This window comes from Mesoplodon bidens (assembly GCF_964165515.1).
Source record: "Mesoplodon bidens genome assembly, chromosome: 18".
Classification (NCBI taxonomy): domain Eukaryota; kingdom Metazoa; phylum Chordata; class Mammalia; order Artiodactyla; family Ziphiidae; genus Mesoplodon; species Mesoplodon bidens.
Genome location: NC_138175.1, coordinates 56,854,661 through 56,877,463, shown reverse-complemented (window position 1 = coordinate 56,877,463; position 22,803 = coordinate 56,854,661). Strand labels below are relative to the sequence as shown.

At 49.0% G+C, this 22,803-nt stretch overlaps 1 protein-coding gene across 3 annotated transcripts; it reads right to left on the bottom strand.

The window, feature by feature from the left end:
* Window positions 1-2,000: 2,000 nt before the first annotated feature.
* Window positions 2,001-16,691, bottom strand: CACNG6 (calcium voltage-gated channel auxiliary subunit gamma 6; the record flags this gene model as incomplete). Of its 3 annotated transcripts, XM_081216567.1 has the most annotated exons (4): window positions 2,001-2,239; window positions 9,800-9,937; window positions 11,669-11,743; window positions 16,382-16,691. In XM_081216567.1, the coding sequence occupies 4 exons, from the start codon at window positions 16,689-16,691 to the stop codon at window positions 2,001-2,003; spliced, it is 762 nt and encodes a 253-aa protein (XP_081072693.1). The 3 variants fall into 3 exon arrangements, with proteins under 3 accessions (XP_081072693.1, XP_081072694.1, XP_081072695.1); XM_081216568.1 differs by lacking the exon at window positions 9,800-9,937; XM_081216569.1 differs by lacking the exons at window positions 9,800-9,937; window positions 11,669-11,743.
* Between the last annotated feature and the right edge of the window lie 6,112 nt (window positions 16,692-22,803).

The following is a 22,803-nucleotide window of genomic DNA, read 5'->3' as shown; positions in this document are numbered from 1 at the left end:
TAGAGAAACAATTATGTGAATATATTAATATATTAGAATATCCATAATATCAATATAATAATCTGTTTATTATGACATAATCATGTATTATATATAATATTGGTATAATATTATATAGAATTTTATATTAAAATATAGTATATTCTGTTAGAATTTTATATTATAATATAAATCTTCTATTTTATTAAATATTTTAATTTTACAATATTACATATATTAATTGAATTTATAGTAAATATTTAAAATTATATATATATTATATAATATATAATATATATAATTAATATATATTAATTACATATATTATATATGTTATATATGTAATATATAATATATATAATTACACATATATAATATATATATTAATTATATATTATATGTATTATATATATTATATATGTGATACATATAATTACACATATAATTTATAATTAAATATAGAAGCATTTAAGAGAAACACACTCACAATATTTGCATTCATAAGATGGCACATATTCCATATTTTAAATATTTTTAAATGTTTAAGAGACTTTGGCCTTTGAGATCAGCTTCAGCAATTCCTATCTAATTGAAGAATTCATTTGAGTTGTGATTTTTGAGGTGAAATACATACACTGGTCTTCATGAGAGGAGGCTGGGCCCTTGGGCTGAAGGATTTCAACCCTTGACACCAGGTCTGCATGGCCTGGTCACTGTTAGTTGTGGTTGAACAGCTTCTACCAATATTCTGTTCATAATGATCCATATATTCTCTAAGATGATGTACAGTTCCTCTATGGCAAGTCCTGAGTCCTCCTCAGAATTTCCTTTCACTTCCATATTCCTACCAACAGTCTTGTCGAGGCAATCATGGCTGTTTCTAGCATGCACCTCAAAACACCTCCAGCTTCTAACCATTCCCTAATTCCAAAGCCACTTCTACATTTTTAGGTATTTGTTACAGCAGAAGCCCACTTCCAGGGACTAACAGGTGTATCAGCTTGCTAGGGCTGCCCTAACAAAGTACCACAGACTGGGGGACTTAAACAACAGAAATGCACTGTCTCACGGTTCTGGAGGCTGGAAGTCCAAGATCACGGTGTCTGCAGGGCTGGTTCCTTCTGGGGGCTGCAAGGGAGAATCTGTTCTAGGCACCTCTCCTTGGCTTGTAGATGGTCATCTTCTCCCTGTGTCTATTCACCTCATCTTCCCTCTGCATGTATCAGTGTCCTAATCTCTCCATATAAGGACACCAGTCCTACTGGATTAGGGCCCACCCTAATGGCCTCATTTTCACTTGGTCACATCTGCAAAGACCCTATCTGCAAATGAAGTCAATTATGAGGTCCTGGTGGTTAGGACCCCAACATATACTTTCAGGAGGGACCCCTTCAACCCATAACACTGTTGAGTTTTTTGTCACTCTCTATGGGTTCATTGACATGTGACTTTGGGGCTGACAAGTAGCATGCAGTGGGCTTCTGGAGAGCACAAGTGACCCCTTTTCTCTACCCTGGAGTGCACAAATCACATCACAACGGACTCCAAATCAAAGTTGTTAAATTTCCAAACCTTTAATCCCAAATCAGATCACAGTGAGGTCAGACCCAGAGATTCTCTCCTCCCCCATTCCCCTGTTTCCCTGGAGGAAGTCTCTCCCACAAGCGAATACATGCAAATCTGTGGAACAAATAGATCCAACTCCCTCCCAAGACCCCCTGACCTCACCCCCCCCACCCCCTAATTACCCCATCAGGTCCACACCAGCCTTCCCTGGGGACCCTCGTTTGCAAAAATCCTCTCCCCATCCCACTCCTAAGCAACCCAAATTCAGCCCCCGAGAAAAACATATTTACAGAGAAAAAAGATGAGAGCGTGAGGGGCAGTTCTGTGCAAACAGCATGGGCCCCCAGAGCAGGGAGAACACAGTTTCTCTAGGACATGCGGCAAAAGATTCTGAGGGGCACAATGGAGAAAGGAGAAGGGTTTGGGAGTTGCTTAGAGAAAGCGCAACAGTGGCCCTAGGTGGCCCTGTGCCCCCACTTGGGACAGAGGGAGCCCCAGGGCCAGGGAGGCAGGGTGAGCAGGAGAAAGAAGCCACTCCCCAGGATCAGGACCAGGCCGGCCCCCAAGCCACAGCCCAGAGACCAGGAGTATTCATAGGTCAGGGCCGGGGACGGGGGAGGCTCAGGGCTAACTCTCTGCAGCAAGGCTTGCACGGAATGGCGGAACACCTCCAGGCTGACCAGAAGCAGCAGGCCTGTGGGGAGAGGAGAACAGATGTGGCCCTCAGGCCCCTGGGGTCCCCAACGGAGGTCTGAGCCTCTCCCCCAATATACCCCATCACATGCTTACTCAGACAAGAAACCTGGGGGACCCCCTAGTGATAGGAACAGAGTAAAGGGACAAAGTAGGTGATTACATAGGTAATCCCACTAGGGGACTGTAAGTAAAGAAAAAAAAGCATGGGAGACCCCTGTAAGTTAATGATCACTCAAGAAAGCAGGTTCGCTTAGCAACACAACCATGCAACAGAAGCCTGAGACATGCCCCCAGACAATGAAACAATGGTGGAATAAGACCCACATCCTGCCCAGAGAGCTCAGGAAGTTAATGATTCCTAAGGTAACACTCCTCTGGCGCACATTAAAAACAAAAATATAAGGAAAAGTTGACATTATGCTGAAAGCCGAGATGATTCATCATATTTTAGTATATGTTACCGCCTTTCTGCTCACTTCCATTGGGCCATGACAGTCCCAGTTTGACCTCGTTGGGACAAGAAAACTCTCCCGCCTGACTTGGAGGAGGAGCTGATGATGGAAGCTTGACGTCTACTCAAGAATGAGGAAGAAGGTGGTCTTCTCCCCCTCCCCACTTTCCTTTGATTATACAACTGTAGCCCACTAAGTTCTCGGCGTGGCACCCTCTAGCTCACCTGCTTGTAAGGTGCACAAGCATCTTATTCTAATAAATCACTTCTTATCTATCACTTGGCCTCTCGCTGAATTCTTTCTGTGCTGAGACATAAAGAACCGGAGCTCCTTGGAGACCCCCGAGATGCATTTCTGCAGTTTCACTAGCACCCCCTCAACAACTGCTTATTAAGCACCTACTCTATAGCAGGCACAATTTCAGACGCTGGAGAGAAAGAAAGAACGAGACACAAATTCATAGAGACAGAAAGTAGAAGGTGGGTGCAGGGGTGGGGAGGAGGAATGGGGAGTTGGTGTTTAATGGGGGTGGAGTTTTAATTGGTGAAGATGCAAAAGTTCTGGAGATGGATGGTGGTGATGGCTGCACAACTGCGTGAGTGGACTTAACGCCACAGAAGTGGACACTTACAAATGGTTCAAATGGTAAGTTTTATGTTAATGTGTCTTTCACCACTTAAAAAAAGAACAAAGCAAACCAAGGAATCAAGAATCACAAAAGTCAAATTAAGACTCCATTGAGACTTCAGTAAAGAGGGATGATGGAATCTAAGTTGAAACCATAGAAGCAGAGAGGAGAATGGTGGCTGCCAGGGACTGAGCGGAGGGGAAAATGGGGAGATGCTGGTCAAAGGGCACAAACTTCCAGTTTGAAGAGGAATAAATTCTGGAGATCTAATGTACAGCATGGTGACTATAGTTAATAATACAGTATACATAAAATTTGCTAAGAGAGTAGATCTTAAATGTTCTCACTGCAAAAAACAAGTTACTATGTGAGGTGATGAATGTGTTAACTTGTTTGATTGTGTTGATCACCTCATGATGTATATCAAAATATATCAAAACATCAAGTTGTAGGGGACTTCCCTAGCGGTCTAGTGATTCGGACTCAGCACTTTCACTGCCATGGCCCAGGTTCAATCCCTGGTCAGGGAACTGAGATCCTGCAAATTGTATACCTTATATACAATTGTGTATACATATATATATATATATACACACACAATTTATACTTGTCAATCATATCCCAGTAAAGTTGAAAAGAAAAAAGAGTGATGGTGGATTACAAAATGAAAAGAAAATCAGTCAAGTAATGCAATTTGATTAAAGAAAAAAAAGGAACAAGACAGACCAAAGAACCCTAACCTGACAGACCTATGTTCTACTTGGAGGAGACAAATGGTAAACAAATAAACCAAGGCTTGCAAAGCTCATATGACTCCAGGAGACAGTGAGAAAGTACAAACAAGTGAGCAGGCAGGTGCGGTGGGGACAATGACAAAGCGTAGCCCAAACCCGGCTTCAGCCAACTGCAGCCCATCAGAAACGGCAACTTAGTAGACCAGATCTTCTGATTTTTCAAGAACAGCTAGCAATTTTTTAAATGACTATGATTTTTACGGGAATTCACCCAATCTTTAAATATCGGCTCAGAGATCTCTTTAGACACTGCCTGCCAAACAAAGCACATTTATGGGCCGTCGCTGGCCTGCGGGCGACCAGGTTGTAACTGCCAAAGTAAACACATGAGAAGACAGGATAATTTCAGACAGTGATGCACGCTAGGAAGAAGATAAAAACAGAGTGATGGGAAGGGCCATGACATCCAGGGGTGGGGCTGGGACTTTACATGGTGTCATAAGAAAAGCCATTGGAGCTGAGACCCAAATGGACGAAAAGAAGCCAGCCATGCACAAAACAGCAATGGCTATTCTGGGCAGTAGGAATGGCTGGTGCAAAGGCTTTGCAGTAGGGCGGAGTAGAGTGTGTTAGAGGGAAAAAAAGAAAAGTCAGGGCAGCGGAGCAAAGAGGATGGGGGAGGGGAGGGTGGTGGGCAGTGGAAGTACAGAGGTGGGCGGAGTAAGACCACATAGGACCCTCCAATGGTCACACATGGCTCATGCATCCTGACTGCCTCCCCTCTCAGACTCCAGAGTCTGACTTCAACCTTGATCTCTGACCTTCCTCCCTACACTCCCAGTTCCCCCATGGTTTTGTTTTTTAACTTTTTTAAAAAAATTAATTTATTTTATTTTATTTATTTTTTATTTTTGGCTGCGTTGGGTCTTCGTTGTTGCGTGCGGGCTTTCTCTAGTTGCGGCGAGGAGGGGTACTCTTCGTTGCAGTGCGCGGGCTTCTCATTGTGGTGGCTTCTCATTGCGGAGCACGGGCTCTAGGCGTGCGGGCTTCAGTAGTTGTGGCGCACAGGCTTAGTTGCTCTGAGGCATGTGGGATTTTCCCGGACCAGGGATTGAACCTGTGTCCCCTGCATTGGCAGGCGGATTCTTAACCACTGTGCCACCGTGGAAGCCTTCCCCCATGGTTTTACGTCAGGGGCCTGGAGAATACAGCCTGGAGTCTGCATAACATGGCTCAATGGTCCCTTTGTGATCCCTTCTTGACCTCAGGCAGGTCGGCATCAGGGCACTGGAGGTGGAAAAGCATCTGGACGAGGGAGAGACACCATCCAGTCTCCTTCATTCCACTGCTACTTCATGCATTCTCTCATTCAGTCGATAGATCTTAACTGAACTCTCATTATAAATTACATATAAAATACAAGAACAAAACTAGGGACTTCCCTGGCGGTCCAGTGGTTAAGACTCCGTGCTCCCAATGCAGGGGGCACGGGTTCGATCCCTGATCGGGGAACTAAGATCCTGCATGTCACACAGCGCGGCCCGGGAAAAAAAAAAAGAAACTAACGAAGGGGCTGTCCTCCTGGAAGTTCACCCCAAAAGGGGAGATGGACAAAAATCAGGTAAATGTATTGATGTGGGTTGAGCTGCATACCCCCCAAAGTTCACACACTGGGGTCCTGCTCCCCAGTGCCTTGGAATATGACTATATTCGGAGTTAGGGTCTTTTAAGAGGTAATTCACTTACAATGAGGTCATTATCCAGTATGTCTGGTGCCCTTATAAGAAGAGGAGATTGGGACACAGACAAGCATGGGGAAGGACCATGTGAGGACACTGGGAGAAGACAGCCATCTACATGCCAAGGAGATTGGCCTCAGAAGGAACCGAACCTGCTGACATGTTGATCTCGGACTTCCAGCCTCCAGAACTGTGAGAAAATACATTTCTGGTGTGTAAGGCACCCAGTCTGTGGTACTTTGTTATGGCAGCCCTAGCAAACAAAGGCATACATAAATGCATAAGTTCAGGCAGTGATCAATTCTACGAAGGTAGGGACACAGCAGGGAAGAGGTCTACTTTAGACAAGGTAGCCAACAATGGTCTCTCTGAGGAGGTGACATATGATCAGCGACTCCAATGATCCGCAGACATGAGACCTGGGAAGAGCTGGCGGAAGAGCATTCCAGGCTGAGGGGACAACAGTGCACAGTGCTCTGTGGAGGGAGTGAACTTGGAGGGTCTGAGAACAGCAAGGAGGTTAATATGGACAGAACAGACATAACAAATGGTAAGGGGTGAAGTCTGACGTGGCCAGGAGCCACACCACATGAGACCTCGCAGCCACGTTATTCTAGTGGTAGAAACTCATCCGTGGCTTTTGATCTAGGTAGGAACCACACTATGATTTATGGTTTTAAAATGTCACTAATTCCAGGGCTTCCCTGGGGGCGCAGTGGTTGAGAGTCCGCCTGCCGATGCAGGGGACGCGGGTTCGTGCCCCGGTCCGGGAAGATCCCACGTGCCGCGGAGCGGCTGGGCCCGTGAGCCATGGCCACCGAGCCTGCGCGTCCGGAGCCTGTGCTCCGCAACGGGAGAGGCCACAGCAGTGAGAGGCCCGCGTATCGCAAAAAAAAAAAAAAAAAGTCACTAACTCCAAAACAAGAGGCAGGTAGGATTTGACCATGGGCTGTAGTTTGTGGAGCTCTGGCCTTGACACACTAGCTTTGCAACAAGAATCTAACCAAATGCTCCCACACCTCACCTCTTCCACTAGACCTTATGAATAGGTATTATTATTAGCCCCACTTTACAGATGGGAAAATTGAAGCCTAGAAAAGAGCCATGTGGGTTCGAGCCCAGACAGGTCTACTCCAAGACTCTTCTCTTAGGCACGTCACTTTACCTTCTCCCTGATCGAACCTGACTTCCCTCGAATGACCTAGAAGGGCCCACGTGACCTGGCCCCTGCCTGTTTCTTCAGCCTCCTCTCAAGGTGCCCTTCCCATCCTACAGCAGTGTGGAGTACGACTTCTTTCAGGACTTTATTTTTGTTTTATTTTATTTTTATTTTTTGGCTGTACCACGTGGCATGTGGGATCTCAGTCCCCCGGACCAGGGATTGAACCCGAGCCTCCTGCAGTGAAAGCACGGCGGCCTAACCACTGGAGCGCCAGGGAAGTCCCATTCAGGACTTTAAATGCACCAAATTTATTCAAGCCTGGGGACCTTTGTGCTGCTTGGAATAACTGACTGCTTACCCTCCCTGAGCCCACCTTACACATCCTCATTCTCTACAGAATTCCTTACTTGAATTACACTTCTTCTGAGAAGGCTTCCCTGACCACCACCAGTCAAGTCTCTGTTGGGTCTCCCTGTAATACATTTTCATTAGACTCTTTACTTTTCATTTATAGCATTTACCACAATTGGTAATTGTTAACATATTAATTTATATGAGTATTATTTATTTGCCTAATTTCTATCTCCTCCCTGGGTTGGAATTTGGGACTCCAACCCAGATCTTTTGATTCCCTGTTGATTTCCTGGTTTGTCTTTTTTTTTTTGGCGGTACACGGGCCTCTCCCTGTTGCGGCCTCTCCCGTTGCAGAGCACAGGCTCCGGACGCGCAGGCTCAGCGGCCATGGCTCACGGGCCCAGCCTCTCCGCGGCATGTGGGATCTTCCCGGACCGGGGCACGAACCCGTGTCCCCTGCATCGGCAAGTGGACTCTCAACCACTGCGCCACCAGGGAAGCCCCTGGTTTGTCTTTTAAACCAGTATCCTCCTTACTCTCCATGCTCCAGCCTCACTGGCTTTCTTTCAGGACTCGAAATTCATCGAACTCTTTCTAGCCTGGTTACCCATACTCTGATGTTTTAAGTGTCATCTCCTCAGAGAGGCTTTCTCTAACTCTGCTTTAAATGAAGTGCCCTCATTATGCATTCTCACAGAACTCTACTTTTACTTCATAGCACTTACTGCAGTTTGTAATTGTGGGATGATCTGTTTCATTTCTCTGTCCTTAACCAGATGATAATCTCACGAAGGGCGGACACCTTTCTAATGAATAAATGAAAGACAGGGAATGACTGAATTTTCCCCTTTATTTAGGAAGCTCTCTAAGGCACAAAACAATAACAAGAATGTGATTACTAATAATTTCGATTCGAGCGTGCCCTTGAACATTCGTATCTCCCTGTCTCCTTTATTTTTGGTTTTGTTTTGGCCGCGCGGAGCTTGTAGGATCTTAGTTCCCCAGCCAGGGATTGAACCCATGCCCTCTGCATTGAACCCATGCCCTCTGCAGTGAAAGCACAGAGTCCTAACCATTGGACCGCCAGGGACCTCCCTTGACTCATCTTGCACCAAGCCTCTACTTCATTTGTTAACTAAGGTTACCACGTACATTTGCGCAAACTTTGCCCTGCTCTATGCTCTGATCTTCATGCTGTTCGTTCACCTTCTTTTAAACTTGCCAAGTCTTGGGCTTCCCTGGTGGCGCAGTGGTTGAGAGTCCGCCTGCCGATGCAGGGGACACGGGTTCGTGCCCCGGTTCGGGAAGATCCCACATGCTGTGGAGCGGCTGGGCCCGTGAGCCATGGCCGCTGAGCCTGGCGTCCGGAGCCTGTGCTCCGCAACGGGAGAGGCCACAACAGTGAGAGGCCCACGTACCGCAAAAAAAAAAAAAAAAAAAAAAACTTGCCAAGTCTTTTACAGACTACATATATGCTATTCCATCACCACTATTACCATATCAAGGGCATCACCACCATCACCACCACCACAAACATCACCAACATTGCCACCACTACTGCCAACTCCACATTCTGACTGGATAATTTCTGTTCCTCCTTCGATATCAGCTTAAATATCACTTTCTCAGGAACTTTCTCTGACAAGCCCCCCAACCCCAGTGTGTACCCCTTATATGCTTTATCATAACTCTCATCACAATTATAGTTGGATTATTATATGTGTAATTGTTGGTTACTGTTGATCTCTGTCAGAATCTAGGCTCTATGAGGGCAGACACAGTGTCTGTCTTATTAATCTTATATCTCCAGCCCTTGGCTCAGTGCCTGGAACACAGTAGGTGCTCAGTAGATACACGAAAGATAAATACATGAAGCTTACATAGTTAATGACTTATCTGTCCACCTTAGAAAACATTTGATCCAATGAGGGCTACATTTCACAAGATGCAGAATTTTTTTGGACCCCCAACTCCAAAAATGCAACAGTTCTTGCAGACTCCAGGCCCAAATCTAAAAGCGTGTTTGGAGAACCTTCAATTCCCAGCCAACAAGAGCGCTTGGACCATCCTCCTATTTGAGCCTACTATAGGCCTTGTGCTTCCCAGCATGCAATGGTACTTAGAGACCTCCCTCAACGTCCAGCTTGCAACAGCGCTTGGGGACCCTAGAGTCCAATCTAAAGAAGTCTTTGGAGACTCCCCAGTTCCCAGTCAGCAACAGAACTTAGAACTCTCCCATCTTTGAGACTTCTATAGCCTTTGAGCTTCCGCCAATTCCCAGCGAACAACAGTGCTTGGAGACCCAACCTCTCAGCCTACAACGGGGCTTGGAGACTTCCCTCGACCTCCCAGCATGCAACAGTGCTTGGAAACCCAACTTCCCAGCATGCAACAGTGCTTGGAGACCTGACCTCCCAACATGCAATGGTGTTTGGAGACCCGACCTCCCAGCATGCAATGTCCTCTGTCTGCAGGCTCTCAACCCTCACCTGAGAGGCCAAAGCAGATGGCTCCAACCCGGAGCAGGAACTCTGCACCTTTGCTGAGCACCATGATGACACAGAGGCACCCCAGGGCCAGGACTGCCAGGCCTAGCACTGCTATCACCGCAGCCGCCAGATTTACCTCTGTGAGGAGGGGAAGGGGAAGTAGAGAATACAGGATGTAGGAAGTAGAGAGAATTCCCATATAGGGACCCAGAAGATCCAGGACTAGAGAAGAAGTTTCAAGTAGAAGATCATCCAGTTCAATGTCTTATTTATACTGTTGAAGGAAGAACTAAGACTCAGAAAGGGTCAGTTAATTGCTTAAGGTCACAGAGCAAAGAAAGGACACAGCCAGGATTAGAAGGGGATGGGAACCACCAAGTACTACTTATGATCTGGTCACCATTTGTTTACCGGTGAGGAAACTGAGGCAGTGTGGGAGACAACAGAGAAGGTGGTACATTACAGCGGAATGACCCAAGTCAGAACTCTCCCCAGCTACTTTCTAGCTGGAAGATTCTGGTAAAGTCACTGAACCTCTCTGAACCTCAGTTTCCTCCTCTGGAAAATCAAGATCAAACTCTCTACGTGACTGCTGTGAGGATTAGAAATCACATATGTAATGCACCCAGTGCACCACCTGGCACACAGCACTTGTTCCATATGTGTGCCCTGTGATTATTTTGCTATCCTAGGGGAGCACAGCGACCTGCCCAAGCTCACTTAGCACCAAGATAAGAAAGAAAGGTGTGGAGAGGGTAAGTAGGTCCTCCATAACGAGTCCTCCACTGTTTATGGAGGACCTACTATGTGCCAGGCACCACACTGCATGTTTTAGCTGCATCGTTTCATTAAATCCTTACAAAGACCAGATAAGGTTCATGACATACCACAATTCTTTTACTAGTGGGGATATTGACATACTGACCGCAATTCCTTTACTGGTGGGGATACTGACATACTGGGGTGATGGAGAGACTGTGGTTAGAGTAGAAAGGGTAAAGTCTTAAAAGTTTTATTGTCCAGTATGGTAGACACTAGCCACGGAGGGTCTTTTCATTTTAAATGGATTTAAATTGAACAAAATTTAAAACTCAGTGTCTTAGGTGCACCGGCCACACGTGGCCAGTGGCTACCATATCGGTCAGTGCAGATACAGAACATTCCCATTCTCATGGAATATTTTATTGAAGAGCACTACTTTAGAGTTGGAATGATTTGGGTTCGAAACCTGCCTCTGCCTCTGTCACTTCCTGGGGAAAGAAAATTAAACCATTTATGGACTCGTGTTTTCTCATCTGGAAGATTAAGATAAAGCCCCTGCCCTGCAGGGTCACGGCAAGGACTGGAACTCTTATAAATGAAACCCCCAGCGCTGCGTTTAGCATGTGGGAGATGCACACTTGTGAGATGTCAACGTACTATCCACAGAGAGGGGCTGGGACTTGCCCAAAGTAACACGGCATGAAGCAGAGCTGAGGCAGGAATGCCGGACACAGGGCTCTGGAGAACCACCTCTCTCCAAAGAGGAGACCTCCCCAGGATTTAGGAGCTTGTGCCCATCCTGCGGCAAAGCAGAGAAGAGGACGGTGCTATCAAGAACCCCTCTGGGATTCATGGATACGAACTACTATACATAAAATAGATAAGCAACAAGGACTTACTGTAGAGCACAGGGAATTATAATCAATACCTTTTAATAAACTATAATGGAATATAATCTGAAAAAAATAACTGAATCACTTTGCTGTATACCTGAAACTAACACAATATTGGAAATAACTATACTTCAAGTTACAAAAAAGAAAAAGAAAGAAAAGAAATCCTTTAGTGTGGTCAGCATATCCCCTCCACCGGGCGAAAAGTTCTTACCTTTCTTTGTGGTTCTCTGGAAGATGTGAGCATCCTCTCCCGTGGTGAAGAATTTAAAATAAGTGCAGTTTGCTTCTGTGGCAGCAGGAGAGAGAAAAAGAGAGGTAATGACATGGAGGCCCCTAGTGTAAGCTCAGGGCTGGACATTTAACATAGCTCACAATAACCTAGAAATATGAAATTAGCATCCCTGATAGACAGAGAGAAATCATGCTCAGAGAAGTAAAACCACCTGCTATCACAGGAGCTGGGATTCCAATCCAGAGCTTTGAGGTCCAGATCTGCGGCCTTGAGTGGGCTATTGACCTCTCTGAGCTTCCAATTCTTCCTGTATAAAGTGAGTTAACAGTCTCTTTCCTGGCTCTGTCATATGAGTTTGTGTAGGGTCCAGTGAGATTAGAAATGGATAATCACTTTATTTAACAAAGCACCCCAAGATCCAGGCAGAAGGCTAACAGACTCAGAAGAGATTCTTATCTCAGAAAGGATTCATGTCCAGACTACCCAAAGAACTCTTGCAGATCAGCAAGAAAAGAGAGATAACCCAATTGAAAAATGGGCAAAGGATATGAATAGTCAATTCATAGAAGAGGAGGCGTGGATTACTCATAAGTACGTGAAGAGATGCTCCACCTCATCAGGGATCACAGAAATGCAACTTAAATCAGCAGGGAGATGGCACTTTAGATCAGTTAGATTGGCAAATATTAAAAGGATAATATCAAGCATTGGAAAGATAAGAGGAAACAGCTGGGCGTGTAAATGGGTACTTTTTGGAAAGCACTCTGACATACTTTATGAAGTGAAGTATGTTTATGCCTATAACCCAACAGTTTCACTTCTAGATATACGTTCAGAAAAAAACCACGTGCAGAAACATATATGGGTTGCATAATGTTCATTGCAACACTATTTATAATAATCTAAGGAGTTGGGGGGACTTCCCTGGTGGTCCAGTGGTTAGGACTCTGCGCTTCCACTGCAGGGGGCACAGGTTCGATCCCTGGTCCGGGAACTAAGATCCCGAATGCCACACGGCACAGCCAAAAATAAATAAATAGATAAACAGGGAGTTGGAATCAACCTAGGTGCCCCTCTCTATTGGAATAGACAAGTAAATGTGATGGATGCTTCCTGGGCAAGTCTCTGCAGCACACAGTAGCCACAAACTAGACTAACAGAAAGCAGCACGGAGAGATTTGAGAAACAGCATTGAGCAAAAAAATCAAAAGTAGGAAAAAACCTACAGCACGATGTCATTTATGGAAATTAAAATACATACATATATAAAAACACTATTTTTCTAAGTTAAAATACATATCCATGGATGCATATCAAATGCATTAAAGAGATGAGTTAGGAAAGAATGGGAAAAAAGAATAAGAAGTAAAATAAAGCACAAGAAGGAGCTGGCAAAGTCTGGTAATGATTTTGTGGCATAAACTGAAAAGTATGATTCATCCAAATTTGTGTACTTGAAGTTCAAGAAACCCCACGCTAAAAAAAAAAAAAGGCGTTTTCTAAATTGCATTTTAAGGCCAGAACTTCCACAGAATTCACCTACTCCAACTTTCTCATTCCACAGATGGGGAAACTGAGGAGAGAACAGAGGGAAAGGGAGGAGAGAGGTCGAGAATAAGAGGGGTATAAGAAATAGGAGACAGGTCAGGTGGTCTGGGGAAGTGGAAAGGAACTTTCCGAACTGAAGGGGGCTGCTGAGGGACAAGAGATAAACCCCAGAGTCAGGTGAGGTGGTGTGGGACACTCCACCTGGTACTCTCAAGGAAAGAAAAGGGCATGAGTTGTCCTGGCAGGAGCTGTGGGAAATGTGAATCCTGACCCTGCAGCAGCAAAAAGTAAAGGATGCTTCGTGCAGCAGAACAAACGGTGAGGATGCTATCTGCCACAAGTCGGTGGGGGGAAAGCGGTCTTCCTCTACAAGGGAAATGGGAAGTCTCAACTAGAGAATAAGAAGGTGTGGTACATCTTTCTGAGAGAGTATGGGGTGTCTGGCATCCCATTTTGGCTACTAATGATTTAGGGCATCTTGTCTCTGACCCCAGAGGATATGGCATATCCCATTTGGAAAAGAGTAGGATATGGGTCACCCCACTTTGGGATGTCCTTTGATGGGCCATGGGATGTGTGGGATATTTCTAAAATCTTGAAATTTGTGAGATGTCCTCTGAAGGGTCAGGATTGTGGGATGATGGTGATGGTCCTTTAAGGAGACTGAAGCTCTTTCTGACCATTAGGGAGACATCAAGGGATGTGAGGGACCCCATATTATGCAGTTAGGTGGGGCGGGACAGCACCCCCAGTGCAGTGAGGACCTTTGGGACATATTTATGGACTAGCGAGATGCAATATAGTGTCGCTGTTAAGAACAGAGATGACCAGCAACCCTCCTACACTGTTGGTGGGAACGTGAATTGGTACAGCCACTACGGAGAACAGTATGGAGGTTCCTTAGAAAACTAAAAATAGAGCCCCCACATGACCCAGTAATCCCACTCCTGGGCATATATCCAGAGAAGACCATAATTCAAAAAGATACATGCACCCCAATGTTTGTTGCAGCACTGTTTACAATCGTCAGGACGTGGAAGCAACCTAAATGTCTGTCAACAGAGGAATGGATAAAGAAGATGTGGTACATATATACAATGGAATATTACTCAGCCATAAAAAAGAACAAAATAATGCTATTTGCAGCAACATGGATGGACCTAGAGACTGTCATACTGAGTGAAATAAGTCAAACACAGAAAGACAAATATCATATGATATAGCTTATATGTGGAATCTAAAAAAAGGGTACAAATGAACTTATTTACAAAACACAAGTAGAGTCACAGATGTAGAAAACAAACTTATGGTAACCAGGGGATAAGGGGGGTAGGGATAAACTGGGATATACACACTACTATATATAAGATAAATAACTAATAAGAACCTACTGTACAGCACAGGGAACTCTACTCAATACTCTGTAATGGCCTATATGGGAAAAGAATCTAAAAAAAGAGTGGATATATGTGTATGTACAACTGAATCACTTTGCTGTACACCTGAAACTAACACAACATTGTAAATCAACTATACTCCAATACACTTTTTTAAATTTTTTAAAATTAAAAAAGAAAAAAAAAGAAAGAACGGAGATGACCAGGGTTCAAACCCCATATGACTAGACTGGGTGCATAGACTCTGACATTTATATTTCTTGCTCCTAATTTTGGGGATGATAATAACTACTCATAGGGTTGCTATGAGGATTGACGAGTTCATGCAAGTGAAATACTTAGAACAGAGCCGGGCACTACATTAGCATCTAATATTTCTTATTGCCAGACCATCCCATTTCTCAAAAATTTGGGAACTTCCTGCTTGAGGCTCTGAGGGGTAAGAATTAGCCGGTCTGCAAGCTGAGTGGGTGGTACCTCAGATAACAAGGGTGCTTGGCATCCCACTTTGCTATCAAGGGCTTGGAACATCCTTATTTGGACCCTAGGGATGTAAGAGATCACATCTGGAAAAGTGAAGGAGGAGGGAAATCCCATCTGGAGCCCAGAGGGATAGGAGAGCTTCTTTGAGGGGTACTGAGATTATAGGACATCCTTTGGAGAGGAAAGAGTGTTGCAGATGCCATACAGGTGATCAAGCATGCAACATCCTAAATGGGCTCTGAGGGGTGTCAGATAGTTTCCTGGGGTCAGTAGAGGCGGAGTGAGATCCCATTCCCGTTCCCTAGGGGTATAGGATGTCTCTCTGGTATAAGTTTAGGGCATGGCGTGGCCTGTCTGGGAGAGTGAGAGGTACGGGATAGCTCTCTGGCATGGGTAGGGGCGAAACAGCCACTCTGTAGGGAAGTGAGGGGTGTCGGGGTGCCTGGAAGAGAAAATGAGAAGGACTGGAGTGTCCAGTCGGGGAATTTGAGGTGAAATGGGTAGGAAATGAAGAAGATTTTCCAGGAAGCACAAGGTCTGCCCTGGGATGTTGGGAGGTGTATGGTGAGAGCTGTGTGGTGGAATCGGCAGGAGGGAAGAGCATAGATGGCACTTTGGGGTGGGCATCTAGGTGGTCTTTCTCCCCAGGGCCCACAGGATGGGGGTGCAGGCTGTCTCCAGTGTGGGAAGAGCAAGCTGACACCAGGAACCCAGAGTCCTTCTCTAAGGGTGCAGGCTGTCTCAGGGGCGCGAGCGTTTCTGGGAGACAAAGGCTGTCTGAGGGCACCAGCTGTGTCCGGAGTCATCGGCTGGGTCCGGGGGCACAGGCTGTGTGCAGAGGCACAAGGTTTCTCTAGGAACATGGGCTTGCTGGGGGTACAGGCTGGTCTGGGGACACAGAAATGTCTGGGATCACACGCTGTGCTGGGAGCATAGGAGCTCTGGAGGTCATAGGACAGTTTGAGGGCACCGGCTGGTCTGGAGGTACAGGCTGGTCTAGGAGCACAGACGGGTTTGGGGGAACAGGCTGCTCTGGGGGCAGAGGCTGGTCTAGAGGTACAGACTGGCCTGGGGGTGCAGGCTAGTTTGGGGGTACAGACTCCCTCTCTGCACAGTTTGTGCCTGGGGCAGAGGCTGTCCCCGGAGCACAGGTTGATGTGGGTAGGGGTGCATTCTGAGGGTGCAAGCTCTCTCCCCTCGGGGCTCAGGCACGGGTTTCTCAGACACGGGATACAAGCCCTGCGCGGGGGCGGCGGCCTCTCACCTCCGGGCAGCTCCGCTGGGCCGCAGGTGTCTCTGCCCGCGGGCACGTCCACCTGCCACAGTCGCTTGGTGCACATCTTCCAGAGCCCCAGGTGGGCAGCATCACAGACGGCACTGCCGTTGTCCCTGTAGGTGTTGAGTTCCACCCAGAACTCGGTGCCCACGGCCAGCACTGCCAGCGTGGCACCCACGGAGGTCAGAAGCAGCGCCAGCTTGATCTTCCCCTCGTGCTCAGGGGTCATCCCGGCCTGGCGCGCCCCGCGAGCTCGCCGGCGGCCCTCCTCGTGCATGAAGAAGTTGGACCACATCATCGTCCTCTTCGCAGGCGACAGGGCCCAGGTGCAGAGGAGGCAGAGCTGCGGCGGCTCCTGAGGGGTGGGGGTGGGGAGGGGAGCGCCTGGGGTCTTGAAGCAGGGGAGGGGCTGTTCCCACTGGTCTGTGAAATGGGAAGATCTGAATCCTCCCTGGAAGCTCAAATGAGGAAATCGAGGTCACTTCTGGGACCTAGATCCTCTGCCGGGAACCCTCTGAGGTTCAGAGAACAGCCTGGGGTACCCACAGAAGCTCAGCAAAGAAGATGAGACTAGAGATAACGCTAGGTTCCCCCAGCCTCACGGCTAGAACCTGGGTACCCAGGAGGGGGGCCTGAGAGCTCCAGAAGCAGGAGAACTGAGTGTCAGCTGAAGCTCTGAGGGGCTGCTCTGGGGTCCCCTCTGGAGGGAATCACCAAAGGGAAGCTGTGTTTCCTTGGGGGGAGGGAATCCGAGCTTCCCACTAGGGCTCAAAGTTTGGGGTACACAGGATGGGGAGCTGAGGTCCTCTCTCTGTTTGAGAGGAGATGCTTCCTGGCTTCTTTGGGGCTCAGAGTCTGGGGAAGGAGAAGTTGGGTCCCCCTGGGGCTCAGAAGAGGAAAACTTGGGGTGCAGGGAGTTCAGAAGGGGAGGTCAGAATGACTTCGGAGTCTCAGAGAGGCAGAAGGGTTCCCCCAACTTTCACAGGGGGGACAAGCAGAGTCCTGGCTGGGGTTCAGAGACAGGAAGCTGGGCACCTGCTGGAATTCAGGAAGAGGGGAGGGGGTGGTCTCCCTGGACATTCAGAGAAGAGACCAGACAAGGTCTGCCCTAGGGGCTGAGAGAAAGGGGCTGGGGGACACCCCCAAGGCTCAGGAGGGGGACGCGGGGTCCCTGCTGGGGCTCAGATGAAGGGGCTGTGGTCCTCACTGCGGCTCAGGAAATGGGGACCAAGTCCCCTCACGCGGTTCAAAGGACAACTGGGACCCGGAAGGGACTCGGTGTCCCTTTGGGATCACTCGGCTCCCCCTCCCCCGGGCTCCCAGGGCCGGCCGGGTCGGGACGGCTCCAGGCTCAGCTCCAGGCCAGGCGCCTCCCTCAGGCCTCCCACCCCCGTCTCCTGGGTAGGGACCCCTCTCGCTCTCCTGCCTCTGCGCGGCACCGACCCCAGCTCCGCGATGCCTCCGAGCCGTCGGTTCTGCACGCCACTGCCCGCTCCGCCCGCCGGCCCGGCAGCTCCGCTCACTCCCAGCCTCGCCCCCTTCCGCCCACCCCCTTCACCATCGCCGGCTATTTCGGGCTCGACCCGTAAATAACACCCACACCTGTTGCCGCCGCCTGTTGCCATAGGATCCCGGGTATTTTAAGGGAACGAGGGGCGGGGAGAAGGACGGCTGCCCGGGAGGAGGGGCTGGGGGCCAGGTCCTGACCCGCTGGAGACCGAAAGGTCTTTTACTTCCTTAAGGGGCAAGGGCGGGAGCGGAGGGTCCCATCTCCCAGCTGGTGGGAGAGGGGGCAGGGCGGGGAACCAGGAGTTTTGGTCCGGAGCAGGCCTGGCTGGGAACCCGAACTGCTCGGTCCAGGGGAAGAGGGGCAGGGAGGCAGGACTCCTGGGTATGAGGGAGGAGAAAGCTGGGGCCGGGGGTCTTGGGTCCCTGAAAGAGAAGAAACTGGGGACTTTAACTCGTGAGACTGGAGGGAGGGGGCTGGAGGCCTGGACCCCTGGGTCTGAGGGAGGAGGGGCTGGGGGCCTGGGCCCCTGGGTCTGAGGGAGGAGGGCCTCGGGGCCTGGACCCCTCGTCTCAGGAGAAGACTGGGTCCCAAATCCCTTGCATCTTGAAGGATGGAAAGAGAGTCCCGGGCTGGGGTCCTCAGCTCCCCAGGAGGTAGAAAGGGCAGGCCTCAGGGAGAAGCTGGAGTCAGGGGCGTGGGAACCAGAGCCACAGTCCTCTTCATCGAGTTTATTAGACGGGGCACCCCCGGGGGACCTTCCATGCAGTTTCAGCTCCCCCAGGGACAGGGACGGGGACAGCCGTGTGGAATGGCAGCAGGGCCTGATCTTTACCCCTTCACTCCCTCCCTCAGCCCCTCTGCGATGGCCCAGGGGGGACCCACCTTTCACCAACTCCTTTGCCCATGGTTGACTGCTCCAGCCGGCCCGGTGCATCCTAACCCTCTCTGTCCACCGGCTGCCCTGTGCTGCTTCCGTTGGAGCATGCATTGCCTTGGGATGATTGTGATTGTGTACATCTGCGTCTGGCTCTCCCATCAGCCTCTGGCAGGGCTCGGGTGCAAGAGAACCCCATCTCATTGTCCTCAGCACCACCCAGCCCAAAATGCGTACACAGGAGGCCTTAGGAAGTGTGCGTAGGTGATCTGCATGAATGAATGAATGAATGAGCAAATGGATGGATGGATGAAGGGAGATGGTGACACACAGACATCCCCTCTCAAGCGAGGGAAGGGCCCCCCTTCAGAGCACACCTCCCCTGCATTCCGATTGGCTGCACTGCCTGTCTTCAGATCTCAGTTCCCAGCTCTGAGATTGCAAGGCCTGGTGCCTGCAAGGCCTCAGGGACGATTTCTTAAATGAATGAGTGAAACCTGTTCTCTCCTTCACCTCACCGGGTATTCCCAGGCCTTGGCAGGACTCAGAGGGGAATCTGAGAAAGTGCCTGGTGCTGGCAGCAACGGGAGAAGGGAGTTGGGCTGGGTGACATCCACCAGCGTCTCCAATCTGAGAAATCAGACACCTTCCTGCAGTACCTCTGCCCTGCCTCCTGAATCCATCTTCCCCTCCCGGCCCTGGGCCTCCCCATCTTTCTCAGTCTTGCCTGCTGTAACGGCTCTCTCCTTTTGGGGGTTCTTTTTCTTTCTTCCATCTCCCTGTCTGCCAGCCTTCCTTTCTCTCCTTTCACAGAAAGGGTATGAACTTTCTTTGGTGGGAAAGTTCTTGTCACTTTCATACCAAAAGGATGGCTTGGCCTCCCTTTCCCTCCACCTCCCCTCCCACAATCTCTTCCTTCCACTCACTCAGGCAAAACTCCAGTCCCTACCGCTGCACGGCGATGACCTCGAGTCAGGGTCATGTTATCTAACCCGTGGCTACTTTGCTCCACGGATCCTTTTCTGGTTCTCAGCACTGGTCTCTGCCTACTTCGTGGTCACTCCTTGCCCCCTTAACGACATCTTCCTCCCCGCCCCCTACCATGCAGATGCCCCTGAGGCTCTGGCCGGGTTCTGTCAACCACACTCATCTCCTAGGTCACCTCATCCAGTCCTGAGGCTTTAACTATGCTGTCTCCTATATGCGGGCATTTCCAAAACTTGTATTTCCAACCACGACCTCTCCCCCAAGCTCCAGTCTCACATATCCAACTGGCTACCTGATACCCCAGCTTGGATTTCTCACAGGCCTCTCTAACTTGTCATGGCCCAAAGAGGATGCTTGACCCCTCCCACCTGATCCCTTCCTCCAGTGACCCCTTTCCAGGCAACACATAGCACCACCCAACTTCACACAATTAAAAGAGTTTTTCTCTTCTCTGTTTTTTCTTTCCCTCCTCTGTTACATCCAGTTTGCCACCACCACGGGCTTTGCCTCCAAAATCCCATTTCCTGTTCTTCCATTTTTCTCCACCCTCACCAGTTCCACATTGGTCCAGGCCTCAACTAGCCAAGGACGACAGCCTCTTAACTCCTTACTTCCACCTTCACTCCGAAATCTATTCTCGGCACAGCGACGCGGTTCTGTTATGTTGTTTTGTTTTTATAAATAAAAACAGGAGCATGTCATTCCTATGCCCATCCCACAGGGTCTAGAATAAAATTCCAATTTCTTCCCAGGGCTACAAGCCCCCACATGACAGGCCCCCAGCGCACGCTTCTGACCTCACCCCCAATTTTCTCATCCTGTTCATCTGCTCGCCATGGGGCCTCCTCAAAAATCGGCGACTCCTCAGGGCTTTTGTGCTGTCTCTGCTTGGCCAGAATGCTTGTCGAGTGCCTTTACTTCTCACAACCCACTGCTGTTACTGCTGCAGTGGGTTCTTCCTGAGCCTCCTCCCCTAAGGTTGCCACATTCTGCTTTGCTATTCCCCCACCCCATCCCCACCTGTGCTGTGTGGCTTGCAGGATCTCAGTTCCCCCCACCAGGGATTGAACCTGGCCATGGCAGTGAAAGCCCAGAATCCTAACCACTAGGCTACCAGGGAACTCTCTTTCCTGCTTCATTTGAAAAACACTTCTCTGCAACTGAAATTCTTATTGTTTATTGTTTGTCTCTCCTGTGAGTTCCAGGAGAGCAAAGCCTTGGCTATCTGTTCTATAACATTCCTTGCACCTAGACTGGTCTAGAACAGGTTGGGGCTCGATAATTTTCTTGAATACTGAAAACAAACAAACAAAAGAAACAGATGGATCCTATACCCTGTGCGTGCTTCTGAGTCTCCACATTTCTTTCTGGGCACATCTCTGCATTTTTCTCTGCAGCTTTACCTCTCCATTTCTGTGTATATATATATTTGCATCTCTGAGACTTTTCTGGGGGTTTTTTTTGTGTTTTTTTTGCGGTACGCGGGCCTCTCACTGTTGTGGCCTCTCCCGCTGTGCAGCACAGGCTCCGGACACGCAGGCCCAGCGGCCATGGCTCACGGGGCCCAGCCGCTTCGCGGCATGTGGGATCTTCCCGGACCGGGGCACAAACCCGCGTCCCCTGCATCGGCAGGCGGACTCTCAACCACTGCGCCACCAGGGAAGCCCGACTTCTCTGTTTTGACTTGTGTATCTTGGTGGCAGTCTCTCTCCTGTCCGTTTTCCTTTCCTTCCTGGATCACCTTCCTGCGCCTTTGACCTTTCCTTTTGTCCCTGTGATTCACCTAGTTTTGGTCTCGGTTGCCCTCATCGTTCCTCCACCTTCCCTCCTTCCCACCGCTCTCCCTTCTGCCCACCCTCCACCTCTTTCTTGCTTTATGTTTGGCCTTTGGACTCTAGAACCCACTACCCCGTAGCCAGCGCTGCCCCGTCTCCCACCACATTTGTCTCTCCCTGTCCTTCCCTCCATTATCAGCCCTACACTAAGTTCCCCTCTGTCCCGCTACTTGTATTCCTTTCCCTCTGTTGCCCAGCATCTCTTTCCAACATTGCCCCCATGGAATCCCTCCCTGGTCCCCTGCCCTCCAGTCTTCTAGTCCATCACAAGACCTGGCAGATGGGGGGCCTTGGGAAATCTTTGCTGAGCAAATGCAGGGAAACCCACTAAGCACTGTCCCTTGTGTCCTCAGTGACCTTCAAATCCATTCCCCCCGTCCCTCTACCCCCAGAGCCCTTTCCCAGCTCAACTGCCATCCTCTCCCATCTATCCCACAGCACTGGCCTCCTGTCTAGCCCTTTCCCACGTCCCAGGTGTCTCCTTCTGACACCCACGTCTGATCCTGCTCTTCACCTGCTCCAAGCTCTCCCGTGTCTCCTGCTACCCTTAGAATAAAGTCCAACCTCCTCAGCCTGGAACTCTAGCATCCTTAGATTCTGGCTTCTAGCTGCTTCTCTGGTCTTATCTCCCACCCCTACCCTGACCTTCTGCATCCCCAAAGGATGAGCCCTGTCCCCAATACATCATGTTCTTATATCCCCACCCCCACAAGCCGACTCGAGTTGTTTTTTTCCAATGAAGGTTTTCCTCACCCCGTTCATCACTCATCCTTTTGAAACCCAGCCTGGGTCTAATGTTCTCCAGGAAGTTTCCCCAAGTACTACCCACTCTTGTCAGCTGGTCACTCTGTCTCTTCTTCTCTGGTCAAGCTGCCCATCCTGGTCCCTGTTACAGCACCGATCGCCCTGCCTGGAGTTCGGTTTTTGACTCTTCCTTGAGAGCACCAGTGGGGATCCTGATACTCATACACTGCCTGGTACATTAGCAGATGCTCAAGAATGTCAAGGAGTGAATGGCTGAATTTATGGATGAGTGAAACATGAATCTCTAAGTCCTAGTGTTTCTCCTGCACACCAGACACCATGCCTGTGCTTCAGTATTTGTGTGATGATCTGCTCCCTCCCACGAGTGAGTTTGAAGGGCCAGTGCCTGTGTTTGATGCTGTATTTCAGCATGTCTCTGCCTCTCACTCTCATCTCTGAG